The 16646-nt window shown below is 42.6% G+C and overlaps 1 protein-coding gene across 4 annotated transcripts in view; it reads left to right on the forward strand.

The window, feature by feature from the left end:
* The first annotated feature begins 1087 nt into the window (after positions 1–1087).
* The window catches only part of AVL9 (AVL9 cell migration associated), a 40698-nt gene continuing 25139 nt past the window's right edge, over positions 1088–16646 (forward strand). For all 4 annotated transcript variants that reach the window (XM_075418645.1, XM_075418647.1, XM_075418646.1 and 1 more), the window contains exons 1-2: positions 1088–1266; positions 15414–15534. In XM_075418645.1, coding sequence (XP_075274760.1) covers positions 1186–1266; positions 15414–15534 — 202 coding nt within the window. In that variant the 5' untranslated portion in view covers positions 1088–1185. The remainder of the gene's footprint in view (positions 1267–15413; positions 15535–16646) is intronic.

The raw sequence follows: 16646 nt of genomic DNA on the forward strand, positions 1-16646 counted from the left end.
GTTCTCCTAGAACAGGCTGATGTTGTCAGTCCAACATTTCTATTGCTGTAGCGGGAAAGAAAATTTCAAGCAGGAAAAAAAAAAATCTAATAATCTATTCAGAGAAGCAGTAAGCCCCAGTTATCCAGCAGCATCACTCTGTAATGCAGCATCCACAGCAGTAAGAGCGACGCCAGACTACACCTTCCTCTGTGAACCGAGTGTGAGCTACAAACACTCCCATGCGTCTTCGGGGGGAGATCTCCTTACTGCGGGACCTAACAGCCAATATTTCATTCCTTTTTCTTTTTTGAAATGATACTAAATGGTAAATTACAGACTAAAACTAGTAAGAAATTACTTGCTTGCCAGAGCGGGATTGTTCCTTGTAGCTTATCCTGTGTTCCTTACAGTGTATTTTTCCTGTAACGCCACTTCTGTTGGAGCTGAGGAACAATACGTAATTATGTGCTTTATTGTTATCATTTGAGCCTCTGGGTATGGTGTCGGTGATGAGATTTTCTTTAAGCACTGTTCTTTTATAGTCCTTGCAGAAATAATCTCTTCCTCCTACTTCCACCGAGAATCTTAATTATGAAGAGTACAGTCTCTAGCAAATGTTGTTGATTTAAATAACCAGAGTGGAATCGTAACAAAGGTTAAAGAGGGAGCACGGTCAGGGTGCAGCAAGATAATTCTTAATATTTTTTTTTCTCTCACAATAAATTGGCTTGGACACGTCCTTGAACTGTCTTTCTAGGGTATCGTAACGTACGCTCAGCAGCGGGACAGTGCTAACAGGAGCAGCCCTAACTTGATTTTTCTCACTTTTAACCTTCGGCAGCCAACCCGACACGCCTGGACTGAAACCAGCCCAGACTTCGTTTTGCGCCGTCATTAATATTAATCCGAACTTCTCCTCGCTGGAAGGAGGCCGCCCGGGGCCGCGCCGTCCCTGCGCGTCGGGCGATTTTGGCAGGGGACTCCCAGAGACGCAGGCGACCAGGAGGAGGAGGAGGTGCGGCGGCCCGGGCCCCTCCCGAGGGCGGAGCGGGAAGGGGGAGGTGCTGCCGGCGGCGCCCCGCCCTCCCCCGGCCGGCGCTGCGGAAGCGCGGGCGGCCGGGGCTGCGGCCCCGCTGGACCCCGGGAGGCGGAGCGAGAGCCGGGCACGGCGACGTCCTCCGGAGCGGCCGTCGCCGGGGTGCCATGGAGCAGCCGCGCACCCCCCCGCGGGGCCCGGTGCTGCACATCGTGGTGGTGGGCTTCCACCACAAGAAGGGCTGCCAGGTGAGGCTGCCGCTGGTCTCCCGCCTCTGCGCTCCCTCCCTGCCCGGGCGCTGTCCTCGGGCTGCGGCTGGAGCCCCTGCCGGAGGGGGGTCCCTCAGCCGTGGGGCGGGCGGGGGCTGCCCGGCGGGGCCGTGACTCAGCCGGCCCCGGGCGGTGGGTGTGTGCGGAGCTGCCTGCGTGCCTGCTCCCTGCCCTGCTGGACACTCCCGCCGGGGGGCGAGCGGAGCCCGGGCCGGCTGAGGGAGCTCCGCGAGCCGGCCGCCCCCCCCCAGCTGTCCGGTCGGCGCCGGGAGGCGGCCCGGGCCGGGCCTCCGCGCCTGCTGCGGGCCGGGCCTGCGGGACGCGCTCGGGCGGGGAGCTGAGGGGAAAACAGCTCGGTTCTTGTGCCTGCCGCCGCGCTGAGCCCTGACGGGTGCGGCCTGTCCGCAGGCAGCCTGCGGGCCCCGGGTGCAGGTCCACCCTTCCTTTGCGCGTCCCTTCCCTGCTTCCATATATGCCTGGCTGCTTCGCGAGGCCTGTGAGGTAGAAGAATTTTAGGTTGTGTGTTTCATAGGCATTTTACGCTCGTTTTTTTTTTTTTTTAAATATTTTTTTCAACCCTTAGAACAGGAGATGCTGTTGCCCAGCTGGGCTGCATGCACAGCGGCTTTGCGGAGGCAAGAGCAGGTAGATACAGTGCTGCGCTTGCAGTGAGCTTTTTTGCACGGAACATTCTTCATCTGCATAAAAATTGCCACAACAATAATGACTGTGATGGTGGTTGTTGTGCAGGAATCGGTCTGACAGGAACGCGTTTCGTGCATGGTAGCAGAGAGTTAAATCAGTATTTGTTGGTGCTCCAGGAAACAAAACAAACGCAGCGCGGTGGCAGGAGGACAATTCCTCATGCCAGCAGAGGCCGAAGCGGAAGTGCAGTGGCTGATCGCATGTGTTCTTCCATCTCCTTTTCTGAGAGACCTGCGCGGAGTTGGGATGCATCCTTTCTCCTCGGGGTGTCTAGGGGCTGTTCGCCTGTGGATGTTTGCAGGATCGGTTGCTGTGAAGTACATAGATCATCTAGGCTGGAAGGTTTGCAATATTTATCAGTTGCTTTCTTGTCAAAGACCATTAGGAGATGAGAGTCAGTTGGGTGTCTGTCGGAGGATGAGCGCATTTTTGCCCTCTCCTTGTTGTTGGCCTCTTGCAAAAGACATATGTTGGAGGCAAAAGCAGAGGTGGCTTTTGTTGCTTCCATTCTTTTGGGGCCATTATTTCTTTTCTTGTGACATTGTGTAGGGTAGATGCAAAGCAGAAAAATAACCCCAAAAATCCAAACTATAAATTAGTAACAGTGAATTTTATGTTGCGGCCAGTAAAATGTTCGAAGAAATACATTTTCAGGTGTTGTAAAGAACTGGGTCAGAATACCTCTGAAGCAAAGTCGTCTTGAAGTATCTGAAGAAATGAACTCGGGAAGTTAGAGAGGAAGGTAGCTGGGGAAGGTAGCTGTGTTCCAGGGAGAAGAACTGCAGGAACAGAATGACACTTGGTAGAATGACAAACAGCCAGGCTTCCTAAGGGAAATCTGATCAGAAATCTGATTTTAAATATATTGTACCTCTAACTTAGCAGATTTGTTACTGAACTGTAAAAATTGTTTCCTAAAAGAACTGGAGGCAGGGAGCTGCGCAACTATAGCCTAATGAGTCTGACATCAGCATACTAGCGAGGCTCTGGAGAATTTGTGAAGGAAAGAATTAATTAACAATGTGAAACTAAGTAGACTGAGTCCTACGGGGATTCACTAAGGATAGATCATGCCTGACTGACCTGCATCTTTTGTAAGAATAAATGATTGATTTATTTTCTCTGTAAAAGGAACAAAGTAGCTCGAATATGCGTGGAGCTTGACAGCGGATCGCACAGCACTAGCAAAAAAAAAAATTGTGGGTTGTTTTTTTTTTTTTTGAAGGTGAAGATACTGGATAATTAGTACAAGAGCTGGTACTTGAGTAAGGAACAGTATGAAGGAGAGGAAGCCCCAACAGATTTGTGTCAGAAGAGGAGCTGCTGGTCTGAAAGGTGCTTGCTGGGGGTGTTTCTCAGGATTGAATTTGGGCCCGTGTAAGTGGCGCTGGCATCATTTACACAGTAAAATCTAACTATCATGAGCAAACTTGATGAATTGGTGTTACAAAGGAAGACTGGAATGTGGTGCAAGAGCTGGGTGATGAGGAATGCTGGAATGACAGAAATGAGGTGCATTGTGAAGTCATGCAATAGGAATGAATAACAACATTATAGGCTTGGGAATTAACATGAAGAGACCTCTGGGAGAGAAAAGAGACTGCATATGATCAAGGATCAGTCACAGAAGTAGTGTGATTTGAGGGCGAGAGTGGCAACAGATGTCGTCCTATAGTGTAGTAATGTTCACTGATGCATAAAACTTCTGATCCACCTTTCAGAAAAATGGTTTTGGATTCTGCCTGTCGCTTCCAGGAATGGGTGAAATGGGATCCTTGGACAGTCTGTTTTCAAGGATAACAGAAGAGCTTGGCTAGGTAGGCTAACAAAATGGAATTTGAGGCTGTGTTCGTATGAAGACTGTAAGCCGCCTTTGCGAATATGGGAACATTCTCCCCTTTTCCTCTCCTGCCTCTCCACCACAGGAAAGCAGAGGCAGTTGTGTGGTGAGCTGAAACAGGGAACTGAGGTGACCAAAAAGTAAGCCTGGTGTTGGTGAGTTGGTTTGGAGGTGGTTGGTTCATGGGTTCTGTTAGCTGAGCGGACATCTGCAGAGGGCAGCTAGATGGGCACAAGAAGACTAGTATGGGTTTGGAAAAGAGAGTCTCTTGAAAGCAGCAGCCTGGGACTTCTCTGCTTGGTTGTCATGTTTGATAATGGCCTTTGAAGTATTCATTGAACCACTGCATTAAATGCGCTTGTATTCCAGGAGACCGTTGAATGAAAAAAATGAGGAGGAAAAAAATTAGGAAAACCCAACCGTTCAGTCTAAAAGACAGTGTTGGCACAAGAACAAGGGGATGTAAACTGTCTGCAGACATGCTATAGGTTGGATATGAGAAACTAGTGATGGCAGAAAAGCGAAGTTCCAAAGCGGCTTTCAAAGGCAGTAATTCAGAGTGATTTTGGGGAGTTTAAGATTGAGAGATCACACAGTTAGCCTGCCCGTCATAGCAGGAACCTACCTGGTTTGGCTGAGAAGGCTCCCTTCGGGTCCTGTGTTTTCATCTCTGTTTTCTCAAATAGTCTTAACTAGTGAATGCACATGGAGTTAGGTGTGTTGACCAGTTCCTTGATGCTAGGTGTTTTCATTAGCTGACTTTACCTCTGAAGCTGTAGTATGGAAAGAATGGGATAGAAATATACATGTGGTGCAAAGCTGATGTGTCCAGCAGCGTGTAACTTGAAATGGAGCTCTGATGATGTGGATTCTCTGTGTGGGATTGCTGTTGGTAACGGACGTAGCTGGATTCTTACTCGTTCTTGGGCAAGTGTTCTGGTTAGATCCTGATGTCTGAAGTGTACAGCTCTTCCTCTTATTAACTTACAATATAAGAATCGCAACATATAGAGCAAAGACTTCTGTGTGCAGTTTGGAAATATGTAGGAACATCTTTTTTTTTTTTTTGTGTAGATTTGAAAAACAATCCATAGGCATTTGTTTTCAAAAGAGAAGGAGAATCAAGGATTTGGTCCGTTTCTGTGTGCCTTTTGATAGCACAAGCACGGTGGTTGTTCCATGTGCTTCTTCCACTGTTGGACCGTGGGTCTTCTTGCTGGCAGAAGCAGGGTTATGTAAGAGGAAAAGTGAAGGTTTGCTGTACGTACACTGCTTAGTCTCGGGATGCAGTTTCCCGGACGATTGTTAAAACCTTTGACTTGCCGCTCACTGTTAGGAAGGCTTTGTGCTGCGTGACAGCAGCATGTTGCGTTTTCCAGCTAAAAATCCTGAATGCACTGTAAGGAGTTTCCTTTAGCTAGTGTGGAGTAAGCTTTTGGAGAAGCTGTGGGCTTTTGTTTGTTTACATGAGCAGATTGCCAGCCTGCTTCTTTGGGCCTCTGTAGTTACTGACTTGGACTGTGATACCAGTGAGATGTTCAAAAAGTGCTGGTTGCTGTGTATCTTTGCCAAGGAGAAGAGGCAGTTACGGCAGAATGCTCAGAGAACAGGAGGAGAAACTTGGCTGGAAACTAGGTCCACTTAAATACACACTCTTAACAGGTTCATTAAAGAAGGGAATGACAATTGGTGTGAAGCAGGCATTGTGACAAGCTTCTCTGCTTTGTATGTCCTGGCTGACTTCTTATGGGAACCCTCCTCAGTGCATCATCAAATAGCAAATTGGCAGAGCTCATGCATAGTATTCATTTGATAATGATTTTTCATACACATGAAATTAGATTACTAAACCATTTCACTGGTATTCCAAGCAAAATTGCTTTTTTGCTGCCTGTTTGGTAGTGATAAGGGGCATGGCCTAAGGAGAAAGGAACAACAAACACAGCCCTTTGTCACATGTAGTTGCTCATACTTCTGTCCATTAACGTAGAACATACGGTTTTGCTGTGTAGGAGTTCCTACATGCTTCTCAGGATCTACAGGACTCAAGTCACGAAAGCATTGGGACGTAAATTGATAATAAAGGAAGCCTGCCACAGAAGTGGTGTGATCTGTTTTGTAGTGTCGGTCACTGGTAGGCTCATTAGGTGCTGCAGCAGGTTACTGGTCCAGCTCCCTGGCTCTTGTTATGTTCTGTTGATCTCCTGTGTTAGTATAGCATGGTGAGTCTTGGATTTTGTGGCTGTTTGTCCCTTTCTTCTGAAGCAGCTGATAACAAATTCCTCAGGAGTTTTCAGGAGCTGTAGTGCTAAGTGGCTACTGATTTCAGAGCAAATAAAGGGAAAAGGTGGTTTTTTAGAATCATGAAATGCTTTCTTTCGTTACAAGTGAGCAATAAAGCACTTAATTTGCCTTACATTTTAATTTTCAAAAGCATTAAGTGGTGTGAAAAGTCCTTATCTGTCTTAAGATAAAGGTCTTTAGCAAAAATGTTGTCTTGTGTATCCTCTCAAGGGCTTGACTATCATCCAATCCGCCTTTGACTTAAACATAACACATTTCCAGCTGTGTTGTGGAAAAGAAAAAAAAGGCAGGGGCAGTGGGGAAAGTGCTGCGCGTGTTGTGGACTGCTCACATCGCTGGTCGCTTTTGTTTGCTTGGGATCCTTGCTCTGTGAAATGACAGCAGCTGATCTTCACCCACTTCTCTGTACGCCAGTGGAGAATGGCATTTCAGACTTGGCGTCCCAGAGATAGGAGTGGATTATTATAAATACGGAAAGGCATATTCCTGTGGAATCCCAAAGTTTGTCCTAAGGATCTTCAAAGTACTGGAACAACTTTTTAAGGTGAATGTGATGTTTGCTTTCTCCAAAGTAGTGTCGGAGTTGCCTGTCTGTGTGGGTATGTTTTTGTGTGGACTGTGTTTGAAGACCAATCCCCCTATCTTGCCTGACCATAGATTTTCTTCCTGGCGTGCAAAGGAAACTTAAGATCAGGAATGAAGCAACTGAAACACAAGTTTTAGAAAAGAGCCTGAATATGGTCTTTGGGAGGGAAGAATGCCCTTGAAGACTTCTTCCCTTCCCAAGTTGTGTATGTGTTCCTCCTGTCATTTGGGAGCTTCAGGTACTTGAGCTCTGGAAGGTAGTGCTTGTTGCGATCCGCAGAAATTGGCACGTAACGTGGCCTGAGCAAACCGTGCACATAGCCTTTTTCACTTGTGCCTGGGGAGCATATGTCTGCAAGCGGCACAGCTGGCAAGTTAGGCTTGGCTTTGCAGAATTAGGAGGTGTCTAAGGAATGAGTGACTTGACTCTGTTGTTCTTATCAACTCTTTTGAGAACTACCAAGATTTCCACGTCTCCTGCACCCTGGATTCTACAAGTTTCCAAGAGGGAAACACAGAAGTTGCTCTCTCAGTAGAGATTCCGTATTTATAATAATCCACTCCTATCTCTGGACAGTCTTCCATGGGCAGCCCTTCTGGTGGCACCTTTCTTTTTGTTTGTTTGTTTTTTTTGGTGTGTGTGTTAAGTCCCTGTTTGTCTGCTGTCTTTCTTCTAAGGCTCTGCTTTACTGGAGAATTACTTTTTTCTCCTGTTGATCGCTGCCAACCCAGTAGTTGCTGTGATTGTTGGATGTGCTCGATACTTTCTTAACCATGTAAGCGAAGTGTGTGCTTTGTTGTCTGTAGAGTCCTTGTGCCTTTGTTTTAGAGGAGCACAGTAGGCGGGTATTATGCAATAGCTAATCTTCTCTAGTGATTAAACAAGAGCTTATTAAAGGAACAACAGAAGCAAAAAATAACTTGAACTAGGCTGGAATCAATCCGAAGGGCTTTGTTCCTGGCTCTATTGATGATAACCTGTAAACATTAGGACAATTCCTTTGTTTTTGTTCCCTGCTCATTATAATATTATTTAAGCACTTTAAAGGACTGTTATGAGCGTGAAATCTCTGGGTGATGTTAAGTTGATCATAGCATACATCAAGTATCAAAGATTAGCCTGTTGCCTAGAATATATGCATTTATTTATGTTCAGCAGGTTGAAACTTTGAAAGCTTTTAGCTTTTATTAGAAAGGCTACTCAAATTAGCATGGGATAATAAACATTTTAAATACACAATGAATTGCTGAGTACACATGTAATTGCCATGTCACACTTCTATAAACAATACTGCAGATTCTGATCTCGATTGTAGAATTAATAATGGGTTCCACTCTTTGCATGTCTATGTAATCCACTTATTTAGTATTTTGTATTTATTGTTCAAGAAAGTAATGCTTCCCGTAGTCATCGTCGTTAACTTTCATGTTGTGATCTGTCTGTTCTTTGTATGTGTTGTAACATCCGAGTGGTTATTTAAACATTCTGCACCAGAAATCTTGACTGCTCTCTTGAATAAATGAATGAATGCTAAATCGGTGAAATATGTATTATTATGCCTAGGCAGGCATGTTGTTTCTGAAAGCACTCTCAGAAAGTTGTGGATACAAGATGTGAAAGCAAGTTCCTTGCCTGCTCTGACGTGCTGGCAGATAGGGCATGGGGCTGCCTCTTTCAGTCAGGTTACCTGGAGCGGAGCATGTTCTGCACTTCATGATCTTACTGTGTTTGTGTAACTTCTCAGCCTCATGCTTGGTACTGGGCTGGATTTGTTTGCTCTCAGGAGTAGATCTAATGTTGAAACTTATAAGGAAGGAACGTGTTCACCGAGCTGGGACTGTCAGATGTCCTGTGGTAAAGAACCTGAATGCTTGTTGGCTCATAAGACAACGTGATCGCTCGCTTGGACTACATCAGTTCAGCAATACATGTTGTATGAATTACACACAGTGGCTGTTTCTAAACTGACAAGTGAATGTGCTTTGAAGTGTGCCTATAGTCCTGGTCCTCCATTTTCCCAGGAAAAGGAGGATTCACTGTACCATTTGACAGCTCCGTGCCAGTCTGCGTGGGCTCCTTCCCCTTGGGAACCAGTCACGCAGCAGAGCTGAGTAAAGGGTGGGTACCTGGGTCTCATGTGTGATGAGGTCTGGCTGCTGTCCTGGGGGAGAGGAATTGCCACCAGTCCCTGTACCTGGCTGTGTCTGTGAAGAGCCGGTGGGCGCAGCAGGTTGTGTGGGTGCAAGATCGGCTGCTGCTGACCCCAGTCTGTGCTAGTTGTTGTGCTGGGCAGGCATCAGTTGGGTGTAGAGCTGAGGGTTGCCCTCTCTGGTACCTTGTACCTTAAGGGTTCATCCTGTGTGAATGCTAACTTACTCTCTGTAAGACCATGAAGTCTTGTCGTGAGAGCACAGAGTTCCCTAGCGAGTCACCTAGGCTGGAATGGTTGCAGTAGTATGATGTTCCTTTTCTGGGAGGAGGGGGGGGGCTTTTTTTTGTTCTTTACTTTCTTTGAGGAGACTGGTATGAGCAAAAGTTCCAAAGCACAGGATTTATGTCTGACTTGAACTATATGACTATAAACCTAAAGTGTTAAGTAATTGGAAAAAGTGTCTAAAATGCATACTAGCATGACTTTGGAAAGAGACACAAAGGTGTCAGTGTTTCAGGTTGTTTTATCTTTTAAGGGCCTAAGAGTCAAAACTTTACAAACCTGGTCAGATTTTTCAGAGCAAGCTGAAGTGGTAATATTCTGTAGCAATACAAATGGTGTCTTAGAACTTGTCTAAGTGGCTGCTCTGTAGCTTTAGTGATCTGGGAACGTGAGGAAGTTCCAGTCTGAGACACTGGAAGGATACCCTACTGTTTTGTAATACATGGATTTTGTTCACTGTTACTGTGGGTATGTACTGGATTTTAAAATATATTTATATAAATACATATCATATTTATTCTGTATATACATATTTATATATATACATATTCTATATACACATATTTATATAAATATGCATGTGTACTGTACATAGTTATTGCACATACGTATTTATATACATATATAATGTATATTTAAAGAACTGTTGTTGTTGGTCGTTACATTACTGTGTAGGCATTATTGTTATACGGTTGGGCTCTTCAACTTGCAGATCCTGATCTGTTGGTTCTGCCGTACAACAACGGGGAAAACTTGTCATTTAAATCTGATTAAATTGTGATTTAAATAATAAATAGTTCTCAGTGCTGAAAGCCTGAGAATATTCTTAAGTTTTCATTTGGCTGCATGCTGCAGTTGTTATGGTGATTCAGATAAAATCATTGGTGTGCTGGTTTTCTCTGAATCTGGCTATGTTGGGGCTAGTATATCAAGAAAACTTTTAAAAATCCCTACTTCAGGTGAAGAATGAGTACTGACTTATTTGAAATGAGGGATCAAGTTTCAGGTGTGAGTTTAATCTGTTTGGGTTTCTTGTCACTGCTGCTTAGCATGAGGCTCAATACTCAACATACTTCTGCTTTTCTTTCTTAAATGAGAGAGGAGGAGTTGGTATCCTCAAAATGAAATGCATGAAATTTATTTATGAAGGGAAAAGTTTTTCTAAATAGGAATGTAATGAGTGGGTTTTGCTGATCTTTATTTGAAGCAATTGTTCTACCTATTGGCTCAGTACAAGCAATGGGAGAGAGTTGTTCAGAGAATGGGATGGGTTTGCTCCTTTAAATTAAATTCTGCAACTTACTGAAAGCATCCTTGTCTTTAATATAATACTTTTATTCTAAATATTTCAGATTTTTTTTAGAGATTTGAGATTAAACCCTCTCTCCATTGAACCAATGGAAAAACTTACTTGAGTCCAGATTTTTTTTCATTTCTAGTCTGAAGAGAAATCTTCAAAAATACCCCTGTTAAAGAGGAGAGCTTATGTTGTAACTGTAGTTTAAACGTATGACAGTAGATGGGGGGAGGATGGGGAGTTTATACTGACTTGCCAGCACATTTTAAATTATCCCTGTTTAGTGTTCACTGAGGATCTTACTCTTACTGTGATTGCTAACACTGGATACTTTTCACACATAAGGAAAGCAACCTTACCCACATATAAAGTTCACCAAAAATTAGCCAACTACCTGTCTAATGTTTGAGTGTGATAGTTTAGGTAGACATGCCCATTTATTTGGGAAATTCCTCTCTTATCAATGTCCTTTTTTTTATCCACTCTTCTGATTCTGTACTTGTAATTTAGTAGAAGACAATATCATTGCATTTTTTTAAAGAAAAGCTATCATGTCAGTTCCTAAATGTAGGAGCCAAAATACATTTTTCCTTGCCTGCACTGATCTTTTCTTAGAGTTAATGAATGTCTAGTAAATTTGTTCTGGCGAAGTTGTCCCTTTAAAGACAAGGAACCAAAACAGATTGCCTGGACTTTTTTTTTCATTCCACAAACAAGATACTATTGTGTTTCAGTAGGTGCTTTGCATCTAAACTGTCAGAGTCAATACAGACTGCATATAAAAGGTTAATTAATGCAGCAGAATTACAGAAAAATAAAAATGTCAGTTCCAGAAATTCAGTTGTACTTCAGTTTAGGGATTTTTTTAGACTTACATTTTATTTTAACTTAGTAATCCCCAAGAGTTGAAATACTTTGTCTAGTGAAGAGCAGTTATTTATTTCTCCACTAAATCACAGCACAATATTCTGTATTGATTTTAGTTCTGAAATCCATCCAGAGCTGTCTGCTTATGGAACAAGACAATCTGAACAGGCAGAAAGCTTTGCCACTGAAACCCCTTGACAGGCATAATCAATATTTCCAGCTGCAATGAAGATCCCTGATGCTTGGAAGAGTGAGAAATGAGTGAAGATTCTAGTTCATGTTTTATGTAGCCTGTTCTGAAGTCTCTGAGGAGTTCAGCTTTGAATTTGAATTTCATTTTGTTGAGTTTTTTTTTTTTAATTCACTTGAGGAGACAAAAAGCTGTAAAATCTGCTCTGGCAGTCATCTCTGAAAACTTGCATGTATTTCTTTGTTCTGTTGACTACTGAGCTTTATTAAGACTTTATTTCTCATATTTGCAGGGATTTTTAGTAATGCATATATGTATTAATGACAAATAGGGAAACTGAAGTGCATGTTTATGCATGCGCATGCATATATGTATGGATTTACATTAAAATCAAATGTATTTAAATAAAAAATGAGCTCCTCTTTCTTCATTCTGTGAAGAGGAAGAAAAAGAGCTGTTGGACAGGTCTCTTCTGTAGTCCTGTCCCATCCCATCCCCCTGTCATGGTGGGTCTTGGGTTTAAAGTGGAAGATGAGATAAAAAATATTTGACATACCTTATGTATGGTATATAGTATGGCACTATACTATACAATTTGCACACACAGGCTGAGAGAAGGATTTTACTCAGGCTCTAGTTGTTCAAAAAATCAGAAGTGATAGAACTGAGATTCTCTTTACCCCACAATTACTACTTTTGTACATGTGCACTGCTCAGTTTCAAGATTTTCAAGATATGTGGGGTTTTGGTACTTTTTAAAGCTACTCAATGTTCTTATAATACCTTTGGTTTTGAAATAATGTGTTTTCTATGCAGAGGATTCCTAACTGCAATTGATGCAAGTCTGCAAACTGAGCTGTAGAAATCAAGCAGAATGTCTAGAAGATGAGGAACAGTTAAGAGTGAGTTTCATCTGCATTAATTCAGTCCTCTGCAAGTTAGACATAGCAGTCTGAGCTAGCTCTCTTCAGAGGAGATGGAAAGAAACAGATCAGATGAATCATCCCCTGCAGGTGTCTGTTTCCTCTGACTGTGCAGAATGCTTAGAAAAACTGTCTAGGGGATCCTGCTTTTGCACATGTCGTCAGCTGACATAAATCCCACCTGCAGTGACCACTTGTGAAAAAGTTTGACTTCAAGAGTTCCCAGTGATTTAATTTCAAAGAGTTAAGTCGTAGGAGGGGTGGAAGGCAGTTCTGCAGGGCATTGCATGCTGTTCTCGCTGTTGGATTGTCCCTTTTCCTGCCTCTTTGTTACTTCCACCCTTTCAGCCTCTGCAGTATGAGGCGGTACTTCTTCTACAAGCAGCAATTTATTAAACCACACAAATATGATTCCTCCTTAGAAAGCAGGGTACTTCCTACATGGATCCTCTTGGGGAGGGATAGTGTGTCATAATGCAAGTCAGGTCTATCATAAAGTGTATCTGTAAAATAGATTATTTAGGGCCACTTAATCTTAATTCTGCTTTATCTGAGTTTTGTGGGGTTTTTTTTTTCTCTCGTATACAGAAATCTCTGTAATAGAACACATATTTTTGAAAGAAGCAAACTAATATAAAACAAGATTATAATCAGTGTCACTAATGCCTGTTCAGTTTGTTGAATTTGGAACAGTCGGAGCCTGCAGAAATCCCTGTTGCTGGGAGTATCGGATAGCAGCAGAGGTGTCAGTAGCACATTTTGAGCTAGAACAAGGTGGTACTTCCGCAAATTTCACATTGTCAGAAGAACACAGCAGCCAGATCTCTCAGCTTTATTCTGGACTTTAAAAAAAATATATTCTTCAGTGAATACAGATCTTTTCATGTAGCTTGAATTGTCCTACCCTTCTTTCCTTTAAATATGTCTTCTAATTCATTATTTTGGTTGGAATGCAAAATACAATTGTAATTCTGTAAGTGCTTGGAGGCAATGGTGTCTTAGGTCCTTGCTTACGGTATTACCCTGTCAGGAATGATGCTGTGAAGGTGTTCACTGAAATCTACGAGACCGAGGGCTTCCTCTGTATTTGATGGAAAGAAGCTCCTGCAGAGAGTGAATCCGTCCCTCTCTGTTGGCCATGCAGGGAAAGAAAATACCTGATTCAGGACATTAGTGTAGATGCTCCTCAACTATCTGTGTTTCGAAACTTAGGAACCATGCTTTGTTTATTGCTAAGGTTACTCGTCCTGCAAGAATCCAGTAATAATTCTGTAAACAGTGTTTTCAGCCAGCAAATTTGAATCTGGACAGCGTCGAAATAGTGTGGTGTGATCCTCTTCTATATTGCAGGTATTTACATGAAGCTTCTAACATTTAAATTTTCTTATAATCTGTGATCTGAAAAGGATAGCACAGAATTCCAAGATTTGTGTGTGTGCTAAATAGCAAGCAGTTTCTCTGCTCCTTGCTTAGATGCTAATTCCAGTGTTTCTCTCTGGTTTGCAAGCTGGATGCTCTTCTGTTTTGCTTAAGGTCATATTTTGTTTCAAAGGCTCTATGGATGCTTGATAACAAACTACAAGTCAGGGTCTGGATTCCTTCAGCTTTCCCCTGCCAAAAGTAATCCTTTTTCGATTGCATGTTTCTTCTCCCTGCTCCCCCCCCCCCCCCCCCCCCCCAGCTTGCGTAATTGTTCTTTGTGGGTTGCTTATCTTTAGCTTAGGACTTTGGTCTTTCACTGGACCTTTATTTTTTTGTGGGTATTTTCAAGATCTCTTATGATCCGAGGAATAAGAAGACCTGAAATTGATACAGCAAGTAGCAAGGCTGATTTCTTTTAGCGTTTTCTTGTCCTTTGTGCTTTTTTCCAAGTTGGCAACAGTTGTAGAAACAGTGACACCGTGTGTTATGGTGAAGAATTTCAGTTTTCATGATTTATTTCCCATTTCTTCAGTACTCTGATCCTTTACAGTGTTTTTATTCTATCATCCATCAAATGTTAAGATTTTCTGTGCACTTGCTTTGTCATGCTTTTTTTAGTTTCATGTACACATTTTACAGCTGACTAGTTTATTGCTAAATGTCCTTCAAAAGAAGTTGCAGTATCTTTAAACAGTTTCTTTTACTGATAAATTTGTGGTTAGATTTTGTTCAGTAATTTTAGAAATGCATGTCTGGAAAAAAAAGAGTTGGTGAAAGTGGCTGGAAACCCAGAGGGGTCTCCATAGGAAAAGAAGATGAAAGGATAGTACTGTGAGGATGCTGATTATGAGGATCTGTGGTAGACATGTAATGTAGTGCGAGGAATAGAAAGTTTGTCCCTGTTACTGGGGAAAAAGGGGTAAATGCAAATAAATGAAAGGTGAAATTGAAAGGCAGGATTTCTTGGGGAAAGGAAAAAGAACAAATTCAGGCCAATGTGTAGCACTCATTGCAGTCAAGGGCATAAAATCACTGAAAAGCAGTATTTTGCTGTTAGCGTAGTTTCTGCCATTATTCAGCATCCCATAGGGTAAAATAGAGGCTTGCATGTGTTAGTGTGTTACCTAGTCATGAGCACTTGAGGGACTGAGAAACCAAATCTGGTCTGAGGATGTGTGTGCCCCAGCAATGACCCCCGCTGACATTGCAGGTGCATCAGCGTGCTGCTGGCTGCGTGCATATGGGGGAGAAGGTATTCAGCTGCTGGGTGATGTTTTCTGCTTGAACATCTGTTTCATGTTTCTCTTGAGGAAAAGGTACTAGGCTGGACAGAAGCACCGCAGAAGCCAAATCTGCCCTGGGGCCTGTCAGGTAGACCACATACAAGTCGGTCCGTGGGTGCTTTGGAGGAAGAGACAAGGAGTGCTAGTAGCAAGAAAAATTTTGTTTCATACTATTGCTAAAGAAAAGGTGCTAGGCTGAATTACAGAGGCTTGCTTGTTTGGCAACATTATGTATTCTTTCTTTGCCTCCCCTCGATTTGTGTTTGTCTCATTAGGTGGAGTTTTCCTATCCGCCCCTAAAGCCTGCGGAAGGCCATGACAGCCACAGTTTACCAGAGGAATGGAAATACTTGCCATTTCTTGCCTTACCAGATGGCGCTCACAACTATCAGGAAGGTAAGAAAGGAGAGAAGTTGTACTTCTGCTGCAACCGAAAGAAGAATCCTGGAATCTGAACAGTTGATCAACAATTCTTTTCACTATTAGACTTCTGTACTTTTTGTTTAAGCTGCAAAATACATTGGCAATGATGTGTTGCTTTAGACTTTAAAGTGAAAGTAGATCATAAAGGTGTACCTCCTACATCGAGAAATCAGATGTCAATAAAAGCTTAAGGGTAAGTAGTCCTAGCGCAAAACAAGGCTACCAGGTTTCTCAGAAGTTCTTAGTAGGGGGAATAAACTCTTGAGTAAAACCTAATCCAGTTTTGAGGTAAGGGAAAAATGAAATTCTAAAATTTAGCTTTGTAGTGTTTGTAGTCATTATGATTTTTGTTTTCCTACACTATTTTGAAGATTCTTAGAATGACCTACAAGTCATTCAGTGTCTATAGAATGATGTATTTTGAAAATGGGCAAATGTAAAGGGCCGAAACAGGATCTTTAGTATATCAGTCATCAGAATGAGGATAGAATGATTCTTTTGCCATGTAGTTACCAGCAAGTTCTCTGCCACAAGTTTTTTTGTGTAGCATTGCATTTATTTCTTTGTTTATTTGACAGCAGTTCAGTTCATCACTGTGATGTTTATATGCATGTTCAATTGTTTCATCTTTTTTCTGCACAGCAGTGAAGAAGGAAGTCACTTAAAACACCAAAATCACAGAAACCCTTTAAGACTACAGTTAATAAGATTGAGGGTTGTTTGTTTTTTTTTTAACTTAATGTACTTCCCTAATTCTCCAGCTTCCAGAGATCTCATTTGGAAGCAGAGGTAGTCATATCAAAATAATCCCCTTCCTAGCAGCAATAAGAGTGTCTCTGACTCTGCTCTGGGTCATAATTTTTATTCTATTTCTGCATTGTTAAATATGTAACAAGCAGTAGGCTGCATTCGAAGCCAGGAAAATCATATGCTGTTGCACTTACCTGTTTCCTTTTGGCTCAGTGCCATTCTAGTTACTACTCAACTTTGAACATTTTCATTGCTGCACTGAAAGATTATCAATGTGTATTTTTTGTTAAGGGAAAAAAAAAAAGACTTGGCGACAAAACCTTGTGTTTTGTAGT

The sequence above is a fragment of the Opisthocomus hoazin genome, chromosome 4 (assembly GCF_030867145.1).
Source record: "Opisthocomus hoazin isolate bOpiHoa1 chromosome 4, bOpiHoa1.hap1, whole genome shotgun sequence".
Classification (NCBI taxonomy): Eukaryota; Metazoa; Chordata; class Aves; order Opisthocomiformes; family Opisthocomidae; genus Opisthocomus; species Opisthocomus hoazin.